Raw genomic sequence first — 17,105 nt, 5'->3', positions numbered from 1 at the left:
CAAGGGGAATCCGCTTTTAGCTATTATGCCGCCCGCAGTTGGAATCAGCTTCCAGAAGATATCAGATGTGCTAATACATAAGCCACATTTAAATGCAGACTCAAAACTCATCTGTTCAGTTGTGCATTTATTGAATGAGCACTGTGCTACGTCCGAACAGATTGCATTATTTTATGTATAATCATTTTACTGTATTAATTAATTTGTCTTAATCTTAATCTTAAATGTTCTTAATTTTGTTTTTATTGTTGTGATTATTATTTTAAATTTTTATGATTTTTATGCTATTGTGACTTTAATTCCTTTACAGCACTTTGAATTACCATTGTGTATGAAATGTGCTATATAAATAAACTTGCCTTGCCTTCTCCTATGATTACAAGCCAGCGAACCACTTGCACATTTAAATGTTAAGGCAGTTGCTGAAGTGTTTTATCCAATAACATTTGCTTCTCATTTTATCAACAGTACTAATAGACAAATACATTTGATAGCTTATTGATAACTTTGAATTTATTTGCATTACAGAAATATATATATTGGCAGTGTTGACAACTGAATTCTACTACATAGGTAATAGCACACACATATCACAGAGGTCAGTTTTATGTTGTGATGTTCTCTTAAGCGAATTTGTCAAAGTTGTTTCTGTCAGATATTAGATAAACCTTTATTAAAAGTTTTTAACTGTGTATATGATTTAAAACATATAAAGTGCTAAAGTCACAAGCTATTTGAATTAACGTCCATAAATTTCCTAGTTACAACTGCACATTAATAAGCTTGCAATCATGATTTTAGAAGTGGGAATAATTAAATTTAAGATGGCAGCAATCCACTTTGTAGACGCATAACTTATGTGCTTACTGGAGCTCCCCATCGACTATCACGTTTTAACAACATGATGCACGTTTTTACAAAAATGCAATTATGACACAGGAAACCCTGTTTTACTCACATTTGAAAACATCCTCCTGACTCTTCTCTGCCATGTTCGATTATGAAGTATTCTTTTCTTCTTTTTCTTCTTCTTTTTATTTCGGCCGTTCGCGGCAAACTAGACGCAATCCTCTCTTCTTCTTGGTTCACGTATCCTCTCCCATGGCATTATGGGATAGAAAAGTATCCCTCGATCGGCACTTCAGAGTCTGGGCAGGACGCAGTAGGTCATCCGGGAACTTTCGCCTACTCTTTTATGAATACTGTGGGTTTCGGACATACTACTCTTCACACGTACGTATTTTGCCTACTATATAGTAGGTAAGTAGGCATATTCGAACGATACTTAAGTATACGTACGCCTAAATCTCGCGAGAAATAGTGCTCCATTCAGGTAAATCTCGCCTTTTCATGCATACTTTTCCTTCGCCTACTGCTTTTTGCCTACTAAATAGTATGGAAGTATGCGATTTCGAATGCAGCCTTAGTCCTGTGCCCTGCAGTGTTAAGCTCCAACCTCAATTAGACACACCTAAACTAGTTAATACACTTTATATATACAGTATGCTACTCCTAAATATAAATTTAGAAACCTTCATTTTCAGTTTGCAACAGTTTGTTTAATGAAAAGCACTATTAATATGACCTAGAACATCATCAGATTTTCTTTTAAGTCCTTAAAGTAGACAAAGAGAACCCAATCAAACATGAATTTGTCATTTATTTATTGAGAAAGTCATTGTTCTCCAAAAAGAAAATTGCTTGCTAAAGGTCATGTGGACAAGCCAGAAGACTATTGGAGAAAGGTTTAAACGATGGGTGAAACCAAAATAGAACATATTGGAGAAGGTATTATGTACGGAGAAAAGAACACACTGCATTCCAGCTTAAGAATCTTATCCCATCTGTGAAACATGGTGGTGGTGGTAGTATCTGTCTGTGGCCTAAGTCATGCATGTATATAAACATGTATTTATAAACAGATGTACTATCTTAATTCAATTAATGTCTAACATTACTTATGGAATTATGTGATGTAATACTAGCAAAACATCTGATAGCTTTAAACAGCTTAAGCATAACATTACATTACAAACTCTGTATCAGTATTTACCATTTCCATCCATTGTCTGCGTTTCTGCATTCGCTGTATCCGGCTTCCATGTCGCTGTATTGTTCTTTTTCGCATTGCAGCTAACATAAGCTTTCGGTGTAAATGCTGCTGAGCCTCCATCTTTGCATCTTGGTTTCGCTGCTTCATCTTCCACCAAGAAAACACCAAAAGGAGCAAACAAACAGCCGATTCGGTTCTCTCCATTTTGTTCGTTAGATGATCGCACTATGGTGGCCTACCTGACTTACTTTCAATCTTCCTGCTGAAAGGGGAGGGGTTTCGTGACGTTTGATCCAAGGAGTTGTGTAAAGGGAAGGCTTTAGGTTTGCACAGCGAGGCTACTGGCTCGATAGTGGAAACGCAGCTTACTTTTGGTCTTGGTGCTTGTGACTCGAGGCCATTGGCCCCGCTGGCATGTTCTTAGCACTGGCTCGCACTGGCCCGAAAGTGGAAAAGCGGCTATTGAGGACGTACCCAGTCAGACCATCGCACAGCATGAAGAGCTTGATCCCGAACCTCTTCCTCTTTGATAGAATGTACTGCCGAAATCTAAGCCGGCCTTTCCACAGCAGCAGTGACTTGTCAATGCACAAGTCCGTGTGAGGAACGAACATCTTCCCAAAAGTAGTCCTCAGAAAGGTGAAAACACTTCTAGTTTTATTCACTGAGGTTTGCTGTGGCATTGTTAGGAAAGTGGCGGGTCCTTAGTAGCAGTTGGAAGCGATCCAGAGAGAAGAGAGTGGAGAGCCGTCTCTTTTAGCATAACTTTTAGTCTCCAATACCAATTGCTCCACAAGTTGCTCATTCATAAACAGTCTGAAACATTCTACCTTAGAAGGATTTGTCACACTACCTTGAACACCTGTGGTAGTGTTGTCAAAGTCCAGGTCTGGTGGAGAGAATGGATCTAATGTCCAGGTTGGAAAAAAGTCCCCCACAACAGCGCCCTCACTGGCAGGGCCGGCATTATCAGGGATTGCCGTCGCCTCAGAACGATCACAGTCTGTAGGGTTTTCCGGGAGGTGAGCTTCTTCATCACTGTCGCTGCCGGATTCAGCGTCCGAGTGGAAAAGAATCTCACAAGCCTGTCACAAGCCCGCCAATCATTCCTGCAAAAAAACATCCCCGCGAACTCTGTCATAATGCATAGTGATGCCATCAGCTGTCAAGGAAGCCATTTTTGTTATAGTATAGTAATATGTAAACAATAGCCTAAACTATAGCAATGTGACACATCGTGTGACAGTGTTTCATTGATATATTGTGCTTATATGCCCAAAAATGTTTTGTTGTGGGACTTCTGTGACAATCTGAATGTTTGTGACATAATATAAGCACATCGTGAACAGCCGCTCATTAGCCTATGAAAACAAACATGCTGCGCGCAAAGGATGCCCGTGTTTCTTTCATAAATTGGCATTATTGTGCTTATATGCCATATAAACTTTATTTTATGGTGCTTCTTAGACAGCCTGAGAGTTATAATGAGTGGTATAGATATAATTTAAGCACAACATGACACTGTTTGAGTGAACGTAAATGACAGCCGCTCATCAAAACAAACACGGCTACCCGCATAGGATGCCTGTGTTTCATACTTTGGCATTATTGTGCTTATATGCCCAAATAATTATTGTTGTGGTGCTTCTTAGATGTGTTTGTGACATAAAATAAGCACATCATGAGCCTGCAAACACAGTTTCAGTGAACGTAAAGGACAGGCACTCATCAGCCTATGAACGGCTGCACGTGTTTCATTCATATATTTACATTATTGTGGTTATTTGCTCTGAAATCTTGTGTCTGGTTCTTCTGTGACAATGTGTTTATGACATAAAATAAGCATATCAAGTGCCTATAAACACTGTTTGAGTAGCTAGTTGTGCGAATACGAATGACAGCCTTTATCACTCTCGCCTCTCCCTGTGTTTGCGCAGAGGCCGATTTGAAATTTAGAATTTGGCAGTTGCGTGACGTCACAGAACGTTCTAAATCCCATATGTGGGACTGTACTGCTCAAAGGGTTAATACCGGACAACAGGAAACAGGAAAAATTGACTATTTAAACATACTCAAAGGGGAGTAGTCACTAAACAAGACAGGTGTTCACAATCCAGGATAACAAGTGGAAAGTCCAAATGCGGGCAAGGCTAAACCAAATAAACAATGAACCAAAGGGGAAGACAAAGGAACAAACCAAATCAATGGTAAAACAGGGGGAAATACATTAGGAAAACACTCCAAAACAGACCACAATCCTGACATATTTGTATCTTAAAGGAAAACTCCTATAAATGCATATTCAATAAGGTCAGAGGCAAAACGAACTGCCCACGGGTTGAAATGGGTTGGACTGTCTTCCCTGTATTAGAGGGTTTTAAGTAGATGGCCCACCTATATAGCAGTCTTGTCAGAGGTATGTAGCTATCTAAGGATAGTTCACATGAATGGGTTGTTCTTGATTGGGCTGTTTCCTTCATCTAGGAGGTTTTCAGACAGTCCAGCCCTGCACATTTTGTATGTCCACCTTTCCAGACACACCCAATTTAGTTCTTGCAGTCTCTACTAAAAATCTGATGTATCAGGTGTGCTAGATGAGGTTGACATACAAAATGTAAAAAACAATAAGCACACAGTATGAAAAAACAGTGCGAAAAAACAACCCAATAAGCATTTTTTACATTCTTTATTCTGACAGATTATACAGTATTAAGCAACCAAACATGACTTATAATAAGGTAACTTAACCACAGAAAGAAAATCAGGAAATAGTATCTATTAGTGTTTTGAATAGTCGTTTAAACACATGTGACTTTAAAAATTCGTAAAGTTTGTAATCTGATCAAGTGATGTCTTTGCTTATTTAGTCCTTTTTTTGTAATGACATGCAAATAGTGAGGGTCTGGTAATCATTGGGAAGTCCAAGTCCATGTGTCCCATGAAAGCAACACAAAACAGCAGGATCAAACAATAATCAACTGTATTGTGGAGGATTGTCTGCAGGATGCTGATGCACGGAAGGGTTGCTGATCACAGGTATCTATAAGAAAAAAAGCTATATGATCAGCTTGTTTACTTATTGATTGCTTATTTACTTAATAATATCCGAAAAGTACATATTGCTTTACACATATCCATTTTTTGTATACCATTTTACTTTATAAACTTCTTTTACCTCTGAATGGTCAAGATCATGGTAATGGCAGCGCCTAAAGTCACAGGGCAGTGGAGGTGAAACTTGTGGAACATACGGCACCTTTGGGGAAATGCACATATAGCATTTTATTTCTAATTATTGTAAAATCCCATAAAAGTGCAACAACATTGGCATACAGTTCCAGTATTACAGCTTTTGCTATTAGTAGAGACACTGCTGCTGCTAAATGCTTTTGAGAAATGCACTGACTCAGGTAATTCACATCACTTCAATCTCTGCACATTAATTACTCAAGCCTCCATCATTAGGTCAAACATGACATTTTGGAAAACTTTAATATATAATCTGTTTAATCTAAAAAAATTTGTTCAGAATAACTTGACTAAAATGAGCAGTAGAGAGAAAAGCTAAAGACTAATATATTCTTAGCTCTTGAAGATGCCTGTTTTCCAAGGAAATTATGTCCAGCAAGTCTTGTGATTTTAGGGTATTATGACTTCAAAGGTTTTAAAGGACAAGTAGCACCAATGTAACAGGGTGGAGTGGAGTTTGAGTGACAAACTAATTAATTGTTTTATGCATGAGTAAATTTATCATTATAAATTGAATTTTATATAATTTAAAGTAAGCCTTTTTTTTCCTTCAGGCGTAAAGAAATTACGAGGATTAAAATTTTGAGGAAAACATTTAAGGAATTATGGACTTCAGTGGTGCCTGTGAGTTTGTACATCCAAAATGCAGTTTAAATGCAGCTTCAAAGAGATCTAAACAATCCCAGCCGAGGAGTAAGGGTCTTATCTAGCGAAACGATCCATCCTTTAAAAAAATAAAATAAATGTATATACTTTTTAACGTTGAATGCTCATACTGCATATGCGTACTCTGTGTAATGTGGGTCAATACAGGTAGGGAATGTCGAAAAACTGCCATTTCATTTTCCCCTCTAACTTCAAAATCGTCCTACATTGCAGTAGAAGTACCGACCCTGTGTTTGCAAATTGAACATGCAAAGGTCAAGCACCCTTTACAAAAAAGGTAAAACAGTGATGTAGGAGAAATTTGAAGTTGAAGAAGAAAATGAGATGGGAGTTTTTCTCCCAAAAAACAGTGTTGACCCACAGTACACAAGAGTACAAATCCAGGCATCGCAGAGCTAGACAAGAAAATGACGATGATCATTTAGCTAGATAAGACCCTTATTCCTCTGCTGGGATCGTTTAGAGCCTTTTGAAACTGCATTGAAACTGCAGTTTGGACGTTCAAACTTGCGGGCACCATTGGAGTTCACTATAGAGATAATTCCTGAAATGTTTTTCTCAAAAAACATAATTTCTTTACGACTGAAGAAAGAAAGGCATGAACATCTTGGATGGCAATGGGGTGAGTACATTATTAATATTTTTAATTCTGGAAGTGAACTACTCCTTTAAGAGAAAAAGGAGATGCATATACTAATACTAAATTTAGTAATTTAAGCTAATTTAGAAATATATGTGACCTTTATTTCAAAGTGAGGATCCGATGTGGAAAAAGGATTGAGGAACATGAGAATTTATCAAGTGCTTCAGAAAGCTTTTTAGTTTTTAGGTTCTAACAATTATGAATCCTGAATCATATGCATGTGAAAGCTATTGGCATGAAAATTGATTATATGCAGTAAATACAGTAAAATATGTAGTATTGTTTATGGGTTTGTGATGAGATCTCATTTCACAAGAAGTGAAAATATTTATAGTCAAGATGAAAAGCTGTCTTGTGATATGTGCGTGCTTGCAATTGTAACATTTTATACAATAGTTCAGTAAGCTATAAATTAATATTGTTTTACATTTTAAATTCAATATTAGCTGTTTTGATCAATTCTGCAAACAAAATAGTTCCAAATAAAGCCACAGCGGAACTGTTGCAAGTGATGTTTCTTTACTGAATGAATCTTCCATTTTGAACTAATTGAGTGAATCAATGATTCAGTGAGTTATTAGACTTGTTCAAGATGCACCATCACTGTGCAGACCAATCGGCATATTGCATTAAAGTACCGCAAGAGTAATTTAATGCTTTTCTCATTTAACACAATAATGATTTTATATGATATTTTGGGTGTAATTTCTCAGCCGTATTTGATGTGTTAGTAATTAGAAGTTTTTAAATGGTTTGACAGCCCCATTTTTTATGTTAAATTTGTGGAAAGGAGAAAGCCACACACAGCTTTAAAGCCTTTAAAGGCAAATGCAAAAGAATGGGTCACTCTAAAAAGGCCTGATTTACGACAAGGTAAAATGGGTGTTTTTTACACTGTAAAATTTTACCCAAAATATAGCACAGACTTCTCATTAAGACCCTAAAGAATCATATCAACTTGATGAACCCTTTAATATCTGGAAACAAAATGTGTTTAAAGTTCACTTCATCAACATTTACATACTTTTCAACGTTTTTGTGTACAGATGTTTATAGCACAAGATTTTTATGTTAAAAACGTTTGACCATTTGAAAGTGAAGAATTTAATAAATAAATATTTGTAACGTAACTTAGTGTTTGTTGCTTATTATATAGACCCAACTATTGAAAACCCAAGTGTGAACCCAAAATATCCTTAAGTAACTATTTCCATTACATATCAGAGGGTGTCAGTTGACTAAAAAGTTTGTGAACCTCCATCTTGATGCATTACTAACCTGGGTGCAACAGCTGCAGCTGACTTTACAGGCATATGCTGACAGACAAATGGAGATGATAAACTCAAGCAAGGCGAATATCAGCAACACAGTTCCGATTCCCCAGAAGAGAATCTGAGATGAAAATCAACATTAGCACAAATAATATTAAAATAATTGACAATTAGTTCTCACACTGGTACACTGGCTGCTTAATGTATAAAATCAATGCCTTCTTACATTATAAGTGATCAGTAATAGTAAGAGATGTGATGTTGAGGAGAAAAAGACTGGACAGATGAGAGCAGATTAAGAATTTACTTTCGACAAGTAACTGACCAAACAGTGATCTTATTGTGATTACTACACAAATGCAAATGTAAACATTGATGACATACCGTATACTTTTCCTTAAACTCGAAACAGTCAGCATCGTAGCAGTAATTGTAAAATGGTCCAAGAGCCAAATCAAATGGAATTAAAATAATGGTAATGCCTGCAGTTATAGCACTGAAAATGTTCATTCCAAGCGAACCTTTCACCTATCGTCAGAAAAAAAATAACATCGACATAAAACTGATTAGTAAATTAGGAATAACTTTAAAAAAATTTTTTAACACATTTTAATGTAGATGGCAAAGATACACAACATGAATGCAAAATCAAGTCAATCTTCACTGATTACTGTTTTACGCTAAATATTCAGGTCTCAAAAGGGACAATGGTTTATTATCACTTTTACTGTTAGTACATATATTTTAGTACAATCTTTTGTTTCTTAAGAAGTGATATATTTTAGTACAATCTTTTGTTTCTTAAGAAGTGATTATAAGATACTGTGTGTGTTGTATCTATATGTGCAATTTTGATGCAATTTAGTATAAAATATCAAAACGTCCAAAGTTACATTAAGTTTGGGTGTTGCGTTCAGGAGATAAAATTAGTTTCTATAATTAGTTAATATCTCAGTGCTTCAGATACTCTAAATTAATTTAATAAATTTTTGCCAGAAACATCCCTATCCATAAGAATTGTTTATATCAATTGCACAAAAATGTGAATCATACTATTATAATGCCACCTGCCCGCGTTGGGCAGCTTGGACCCCTTAAAACATACAAATGTTGAGTACATACCAAACACAAACCGGAGAGTGAATTAACTTTGTTTTCAGCAGCAATGCAGAGTGAGCCTGCGGTAATGTACTGAGAGGAGAGAGAAAGGCTAAAATTGAAAATTCAGTTGGAATATGTAGCCTATATAAAAAAGCCAGAAAAAAAATTGTTTCTTACAATGATTGATCCCCAGTAAGGAATACCACTAATGACAGTGATGGAATCTGCATTCAGTGTCAACACAATCCCACACAGTAAAGTCAACAGACCGATCATTATCTGGACAGTCTGTGAGGGACAAAAAATATATACAGGATAGGACAAGAGAGTCTCTTATAAAGTAAAACGGTGCCAAATTTTGGGAACCAAAATTAAATTACAATTAATGTATGGCAACTACAGTTATGGGCTTATGATTGTACTAGAAAAATATCCCAAAACATTCAAGCACAGAACACTTATTTTTGCAGATGTGCAACTTTGTCCATTAGTTAACATTTTTTTGATTGTTTACAACTCCTAAAAGATTCTTCTCTGTGACTCTTTGTGACTGGTACACTGTAAAATGTACTCTGTAAATGATAAACCTTATTTTATATTGGTCTTCCTCAATTTTGTATTTCATTGTCACTAAGACAATAAGTCACATTATGCCATAAAAACGGTGTATACTGTGTTAACTTGTCTACCACTCCTTTTTCATTCATTTTCTTACTTCACACTACCGTCACACATAAAAGTCAAATATTCTTACCCCAAGGGCTTTTGGTTGGCCTTTCAGAAATGCCTGAAGTCCATGAAGAGGAGAAACTCCTGCGACCTGTTGGACATAAACGGGCACAGGAGCATTTGGCACTGCCCCAACTGCTGTTGCTTGTGTTGGTGGTTGAAACTTAATGACAAGTGTTGAAGAGTTCACGGGTAAAACTGTTTGGGACATTCTTGTTGCCGAATCTGAAATTGACCTATACAAAAATCATAGTATATCAACAAATGTTATTTATTTATTTATTTATTTATTTTTAATTATGTTTATTGTTATAAATGTAGCTATCACATTGTAGAATTATTGTCCTCAAATAGAGTAGTTCGATTAGCCCTTGGGAATGAAGAATAGACTATATTCTATATATAACTGCTCATGTTAAAATTGATCTACATCCATTTGCATTAAAGGCATTATAGAGTAAATAAAGGAAATTCATTAAATGTATTAAAACGTTTAGTTAAAACAACAGCAAGATGCAGATACATAATGAAAAGACAGTTATTTGTATAAAGGTAGTCAGATGCAATGTAGGTATATATTTTGTTTTACCAGAGAAAAATCCTCTCTTCAGTTTGCTCTGTAGGGTTGCTTTGCTTTGCAGTCGTACTTTGCCCTTACAAGAGCTCAGGTGATTGAAAGGGGTGGCAAAACTCTTGACACTGCTACAAGGTAATATAAAAATATCTCCCCTTTCATAGGGTAAAAAAGACAGTAAAAAAAGTATTCATAAATGTGTTTATGTTGTACATTTATAACAAGTAACCTACATGCTGGTTTGGAAATGAAAACGTGGAAATGTACGTATTGTAAAACAAAATCTGATACACTGCAAAAAAATGTGTCTTGTTTCCAGCTAAAATATATAAATATTCTTAAATCAAGAAAGATTTTCTAGCTGACCAACTAAAACCAGGCTGATTGACCAGCTAAAACCAGCCAATGCTGGTTTTAACATATGCTGATTAGGTAGGTTGGGATGCTGTTTTTAGCTGGTTTATACTTTATGTATTAAAACCATAGTAACCACAGAATTAACCATGGTTTTACTATAGGATTTGGAGTAAAACCATTGTCCCCTGAGATCCTAGATGTCCTCTAGGGGCTGCTAGGGTAACACCGTCAGCGTGACTCTGAACACAGTATAAAAGGTGTGACGAGTCTACTGCCTCCCCCCTAATTATCATCAACACCCAGTCCCTTATTCGCCGCCCTTCTCCAGGCTCCCGACGGGAGTGGGTGTGTTTGGGAGAGGAGGGGCACGAAAACACCCTGGTCTGGTGGCGTGTGATGAGGATCACCTGAAGTGAATGAAGCCTCATCACCGCCGCTGCTTAAATGCCGAGCACGCCTCTCCTTGGGAGACCGGTCTCTTTTCCGGTCTTTCCGCTGGTGTCCTCGTGGGTCCAGGAAGGGTGCGTAGAGGGAACCAGCGCTGCCAAGACGACGAGCTGCTGGACACGTGGTCCGGACGATGGCCGCACTCGTTACAGCAGAGGAGGACGTTAGGCAGAGAAGGGGGTGCTTCCGAGTTGTTTAGCCAAAACCAACCCTAAGTGGACTTATGCTTCTGTCTCAACAGAAACACGGAGCTCTGTCCTGACAGATTCTCACAGAATCTGCAAAATCAGAAAGCCTAAGAGAGGTTACTCATCAGAGTCAACGGTCAAGAGGGTTTTGCAAAAACCCTCAAAGTAAAACCCACTCCAAAAAGGGGTGAATACTAGCCCACTTAGAGAGTGACCGGGAGCTAGGAAGGAAGCCCCTTAGGGTGGGATTCTCAGTAAGGAGACCTGTAAGGTCTGAGAGTCCAGCGAAACAGCCTAGGGGCATTCCTGTGAATAAAATACTTCCTGGAAGCTTACCTGGAAGAAGGACGTAGGTCCTAAGTTTACCAAGCTGTAATGGGGGACCTGGAGGCCAGGAGGTCCCATAGGCCTAAGCAGGCAGAGGCAGACCCAAGGAAGACAAACACCACCACAACCATATTCACTAGACCAGAGGGGGAGCTGGGTACTGGCTGAGGACCTACCCTGAAGGCAAGGCAATGCAAGTTTATTTATATAGCACATTTCATACACAATGGTAATTCAAAGTGCTGTACATAAAAAGGAGTTAAAATCACAACAGCAAACAAATCATAAAAATTTAAAATAATAATCACACTAACAACAATAAAAACAGAATTTAAGAACATTTAAGATGATTTAAAAAATTGATTTTAAAATTAATTAGCACAGTAAAATGATTATACATAAAATAATGCAGTCTGTTCGGACGTAGCACAGTGCTCATTCAATAAATGCACAACTAAACAGGTGAGTTTTAAGTCTGCGTTTAAATGTGTCTAATGTATTAGCACATCTGATCTCTTCTGGAAGCTGGTTCCAACTGCGGGCGGCATAATAGCTAAAAGCGGATTCCCCTTGTTTTGTGTGAACCCTTGATATTACTAACTGACTCGATCCTAGTGATCTGAGTTGTCTGTTAGGTTTATATACAGTGAGCATATCTGCAATGTATGTAGGTCCTAGGCCATTGAGTGCTTTATAAACTAGTAAAAGTACTTTAAAATCTATCCTAAACATAACTGGAAGCCAGTGTAAGGACCTAAGGACTGGTGTAATATGCTCTGATTTTTTGGTTCTAGTCAGAATCCTGGCAGCAGCGTTCTGTATGAGCTGCAGCTGTCTAATGGTCTTCTTGGGATGGCCAGTGAAGAGACCATTACAATAGTCCACCCTGCTGGTGATAAAGGCATGAACAAGTTTCTCCAAGTCTTGACGGGAAACAAAACATCTAATTCTTGCAATGTTTTTGAGATGATAGTATGCAGATTTAGTAACTGCTTTGACATGGCTACTGAAACTGAGGTCTGACTCCAGAATCACACCAAGATTCTTGACTTGATTTTTTGTTTTTTGACCCCTAGCATCAAGGTACGCATTTTCCTTATGAACTTCATATTTGTTTCCAAATGCAATGACTTCAGTTTTCTCCTTGTTTAACTGAAGAAAGTTTTGGCACATCCAACTGTTAATTTCATCAATGCATTGGCAGAGAGAGTCAATGGGGCTGTAGTCATTTGGCGATAAGGCTAGGTAAATCTGGGGTATCATCTGCATAGCTGTGATATGCTATTTTGTTCTTTCTCATTATTTGACTTAGTGGGAGCATATACAGGCTGAACAACAGCGGCGCTAGAATTGAGCCTTGTGGGACTCCGCATGTCATGGACGTCCACTTAGACTTATGTTCTCCTATACTTACGTAATAACCTCTCCCTTCTAAGTATGACCTGAACCAATTTAGAACCATCCCAGAAAGCCCGACCCAGTTTTCCAGTCTATCAAGAAGAATGTTATGATCGACAGTGTCAAACGCAGCACTGAGATCTAGTAATACCAGCACTGATATTTTGCCAGAATCTGAACTTAGGCGAATATCATTTATTATCTTTATGAGCGCTGTCTCTGTGCTATGATGTGGTCTGAAACCAGATTGGAAGTGGTCCAGGTATCCATTTGAGTTTATGTAGTGGTTCAGCTGATTAAAAACAACCTTTTCAATAATCTTACCTATGAAAGGAAGATTTGATATTGGTCTATAGTTGCTCAATTTGGTGTTATCAAGATTTCTCTTTTTCAAAAGGGGCTTAACAACTGCAGTTTTCAGTGAGTTTGGAAAAGTCCCAGAGAGAAGTGAGGTGTTCACCACTTCTAAGAGATCTGCTTCCAAACAGCTAAGCACACTTTTGAAAAAAGATGTGGGAAGTGTGTCAAGGTAGCAGGTTGACGATTTGAGGTGCTGTACTGTTTCTTCCAAAATGTTGCTATCGATTGCTTCAAAAGTAGACATAGTGACTTCTTTTTGAGATTGCGGTCGAATCTGTCTGATCTCTGCATAACTTGAGGGTGTGCTGATTGTCTTTCTGATATTATTGATCTTCTCAGAAAAGCCACATCCGCTCAGCTTTTCTGCATTGTCTTTTCATACTCTGTACTGCTGTTGATTTTCTCCACGATGATTTCTGTCTGCCTGACATCTTTCTGATTTTCACAGGTGCGATGTCATCAATGACATTCTTAACTTTTGAGTCAAAGGACTCCAGGAGAAGATCAACAGAGTCTGCAGAAATGCTTGGCATTGAAGATATAGCCTTCATAAATAGCACACTAGTGTTATCGTTAATGCATCTCTTTCTGACAGAGACAGATCTACATTCATTAGGAGCAGAGATCAATATATCAAAGAAAATACAGAAGTGATCAGATAGTGCTACATCCTTGATAACAGTGGATGAAATGTTTAGACCCTTACTGATGAGTAAATCAAGAGTGTGTCCACGATTGTGTGTGGGCCCATGCACATGCTGAATCAGGTCAAACGTGTTCAAAACCGTTATAAGTTCTTTTGTGGTTTTGATTTCTGCATTTTCTATATGAACATTAAAATCCCCTGCAATAACAAAACAGTCAAACTCTGAACAAATCATTGATAGCAGTTCTGTGAACTCTTCAACAAAGGATGGAGAGTATTTTGGGGGCCTGTAAATAATGATGAATAGAATGCGTGGAGCACCTTTCAGCACAATCCCTAGATATTCAAATGACAGGTACTGACCAAATGACACTTGCTTGCATTGATAGACATCTTTAAATAGAGCAGCTACGCCACCACCTCTCCTAACAGCTCTGCAGACACTCATGAAAGTAAAGTTAGGAGGGGCTACTTCATTGAGGACTGTTGCGCTGCAGCTGTCTTCTAGCCATGTTTCATTTAGAAACATAAAATCCAGGTTGTTTGTGGTTATAAAATCATTGATCAGATGTGATTTATTTTTTAGTGAGCGAATGTTTAAAAATGCTAGCTTGATGGCATTACTTTTTGTCTCTAGAGCGATCTTAGTTTGATACCTAATAGGCCTCAGATTAGATTGGTCAACCGTACGACTTGAGATGGCCTTTGACTTTCTATCACATATTAAAACAGAAATAGGGAAAGCTACAGGCACACTGGGTTCCCGCTTGTTATGTAAACATTCCAGAGTGTTGCTGCAATTATAGCGGGGACCCGACACATATCACTGAGAGCTGTTATCAGTTGTTTTTGGTTCACTCACAGCAGACACAGGAGGGTTTGGGCCCTGACGTTGTGGCAGCGGCCGGAGAGCTCTCACAGGAGGAGGAGGAGGGCGAGCTGGACCCACAGGTTTTGGTGGTTGTGGTGCCCGCCGTTTTTTAGTTGATAACTGGGGGCTTGCAGCAAAAGAGTGGGAGAGTCTGGTTCCAGCATATACCAGTTCCTCCATTTTCTGTGAGAAGCTTAAAAGTGGAGATGCTGGAGAGAGGGATAATGTGTCTGGTGAATGGAGCTCTGGCTCTGGTGTTTCTGGTGGCTGAAATATGTTGTCCTGGCTTCCCTGACTGTTTACCAGAAAGTAGTCCTTCGGTGCTGAGTCTTGGAGCTGTTGTAGTACGTCACAGTCTGTCTGTGATAAGCTCTGTGGGCAGGGCTCAGCCAGGAAAGTGTCCATAAGCAGTGCTTGTTGTGGCTGTGTGGCGATGTCAGTGTACTTGTGGGTTGTGTTGACAACATGATGAATCTGAGGCTGATAAGATGTCCTGTCATCACGCATACATTGTCCAAGTGTGTGTGTGCCATTTATGTTGGGTGGACTGACACATTCTACTGATGGATGCCGGAGTGAAAAATAGATATTGTCCTTCAGCACTCTCGCACCAAGTTTGTTTGGGTGGAGGCCGTCCAGTTTGAACAATTGTCCATGGCCCCAGAAAAGGTTGAAGTTGTCAATGAAGTTGACTCCTTTTAGACTGCAGGTTCTTTGTAGCCAGGTATTCAGTCCAAGCAACCGTGAAAACATGTTAGTTCCCCTTGCTGGGAGTGGTCCACTGATGAACGACTGAACTTCAAGTCTTCGAAGTGTTTCAATGAGTTCACCAAAATCCTTCTTTAGGAGTTCTGACTGCTCTTTCCGAATATCGTTCTTTCCCACATGGATGATGATTCGATTTGCAGTCTTGTGTTTCATTAGAATGTTCCGAAGTTCCTTGTTCACATCAGAGACGGTTGCTTGAGGACAGCAGCATGTAGTTGTAGTTCTGCTACTTATATTTCTGATAATAGAGTCTCCCACTATCAGAGTCTTGGGCTCGGCTGCGCTCTGAGCTGAGTGCCGCTGTCTGCTCGACCTTGCGCGCCTGTTTATAGCGATGTTAGCAGCTGGCTGATACGATTCATGTTCAGTCACATTTGGGGATTCCTCACCCACATTCATTAATGCTTCAAATCTGTTTTCAAGCGGTATAGGGGGTGGTAAAACACTAACCCTATCTGGAGTAGAGGATGATATCGCAGCAATACGAGATACTCTTGACAGTCTAATGTCTCGAGTGCCTTTGGGTCTCGCTCCCTGTTTGTGCCATCGATTTGTGTGTCGATCAGTTTTGGCTTGTTCCTCTACACTTATAAACTGTCGATATTGACTAGATTCACAGGACTCACCGGCTGTATGCTGAGGGGGTCAGTGATGATGATCTTCTGTGTGTTCCGCCTGTTTTGGAAGTCCAGCAAGTAACTTTGTTTCTAAAACCACAATCCTTTGTAGAAGTCTGTGGCAGTTTGTGCAGCAAATAGATTCCAGAAGAGGCATTTTCTTTCTTGTCTGTTGAAAGTAGGCAGCTGTGTTTTCCCGTCTCCGAAATGTAAGCTGCTGGCAGTGGGAGGCAAAAAGAGGCAAAAAGTCTCCTTTTTCGTAATGTTTGTATCAAAAATGTGTTGTCTGAGCACTGTGCTGATATGCTGAAGTTAAAATCTTAGAAAAATATGAGAAAAAGTTCATAGACAGGGAGCAAAGCGCAGAGCAGTAAGCAAGAGTGTCCGAACAGTAGCAAAGCCGGAAGTCAACATAGGTAAAGGGCCAAGATCCTCAATTTCAGTAATTATTCTCGGCACAGTTGTGCTCAGACAAGGCTTCTCATCAAACAGCCTGACAGACACATTCTGAAATTCATACCACTTCCCAACCTCTATTTGTATTTCGCTCCAAACAGACAAATGCATTGTTTTTCATATTGGCAGCTATTAACATTGTTTGTTTTAGTCTGCATTAAACGTAGGTAAGTCTTGAGCAAGTCTCAAGTCCCTACCATCAAGTCTTAAACAATTCCAAGAGCAAAAATAAATCAAGCAATTTGAGTCAAGTACCAAACAAGAACAAGCATATTTTACATTTGCCACCTTTTTTATTTTTCCTCAGAAATTAAATTTCTCAATTATACATTTGAAATAATAGTAGTTTAAATATAATTTTTTGAATATAGATATATAAAATAT

The 17,105-nt window shown here is 38.5% G+C and overlaps 3 protein-coding genes across 3 annotated transcripts in view; 1 reads left to right on the top strand and 2 right to left on the bottom strand.

The window, feature by feature from the left end:
* The window catches only part of LOC141339661 (uncharacterized), a 353,139-nt gene that overhangs the window by 118,828 nt on the left and 217,206 nt on the right, over positions 1 to 17,105 (top strand). The window lies entirely within an intron of this gene.
* The window catches only part of LOC141342705 (uncharacterized), a 32,769-nt gene that overhangs the window by 5,804 nt on the left and 9,860 nt on the right, over positions 1 to 17,105 (bottom strand). The window lies entirely within an intron of this gene.
* On the bottom strand, positions 4,725 to 10,395 carry LOC141339789 (membrane-spanning 4-domains subfamily A member 4A-like). Its single transcript, XM_073844981.1, has 8 exons — positions 10,302 to 10,395; positions 9,738 to 9,948; positions 9,161 to 9,271; positions 9,005 to 9,073; positions 8,267 to 8,410; positions 7,890 to 8,003; positions 5,229 to 5,309; positions 4,725 to 5,093 (listed from the first exon to the last, which is right to left on the bottom strand). The coding sequence occupies exons 2-8, from the start codon at positions 9,921 to 9,923 to the stop codon at positions 5,028 to 5,030; spliced, it is 771 nt and encodes a 256-aa protein (XP_073701082.1). The 5' UTR covers positions 9,924 to 9,948; positions 10,302 to 10,395; the 3' UTR covers positions 4,725 to 5,027.

Source organism: Garra rufa, chromosome 1, assembly GCF_049309525.1.
Source record: "Garra rufa chromosome 1, GarRuf1.0, whole genome shotgun sequence".
Classification (NCBI taxonomy): Eukaryota; Metazoa; Chordata; class Actinopteri; order Cypriniformes; family Cyprinidae; genus Garra; species Garra rufa.
The sequence above is the reverse complement of the archived record's forward strand: the minus strand, read 5'-3'. Positions and strand labels throughout refer to the sequence as shown.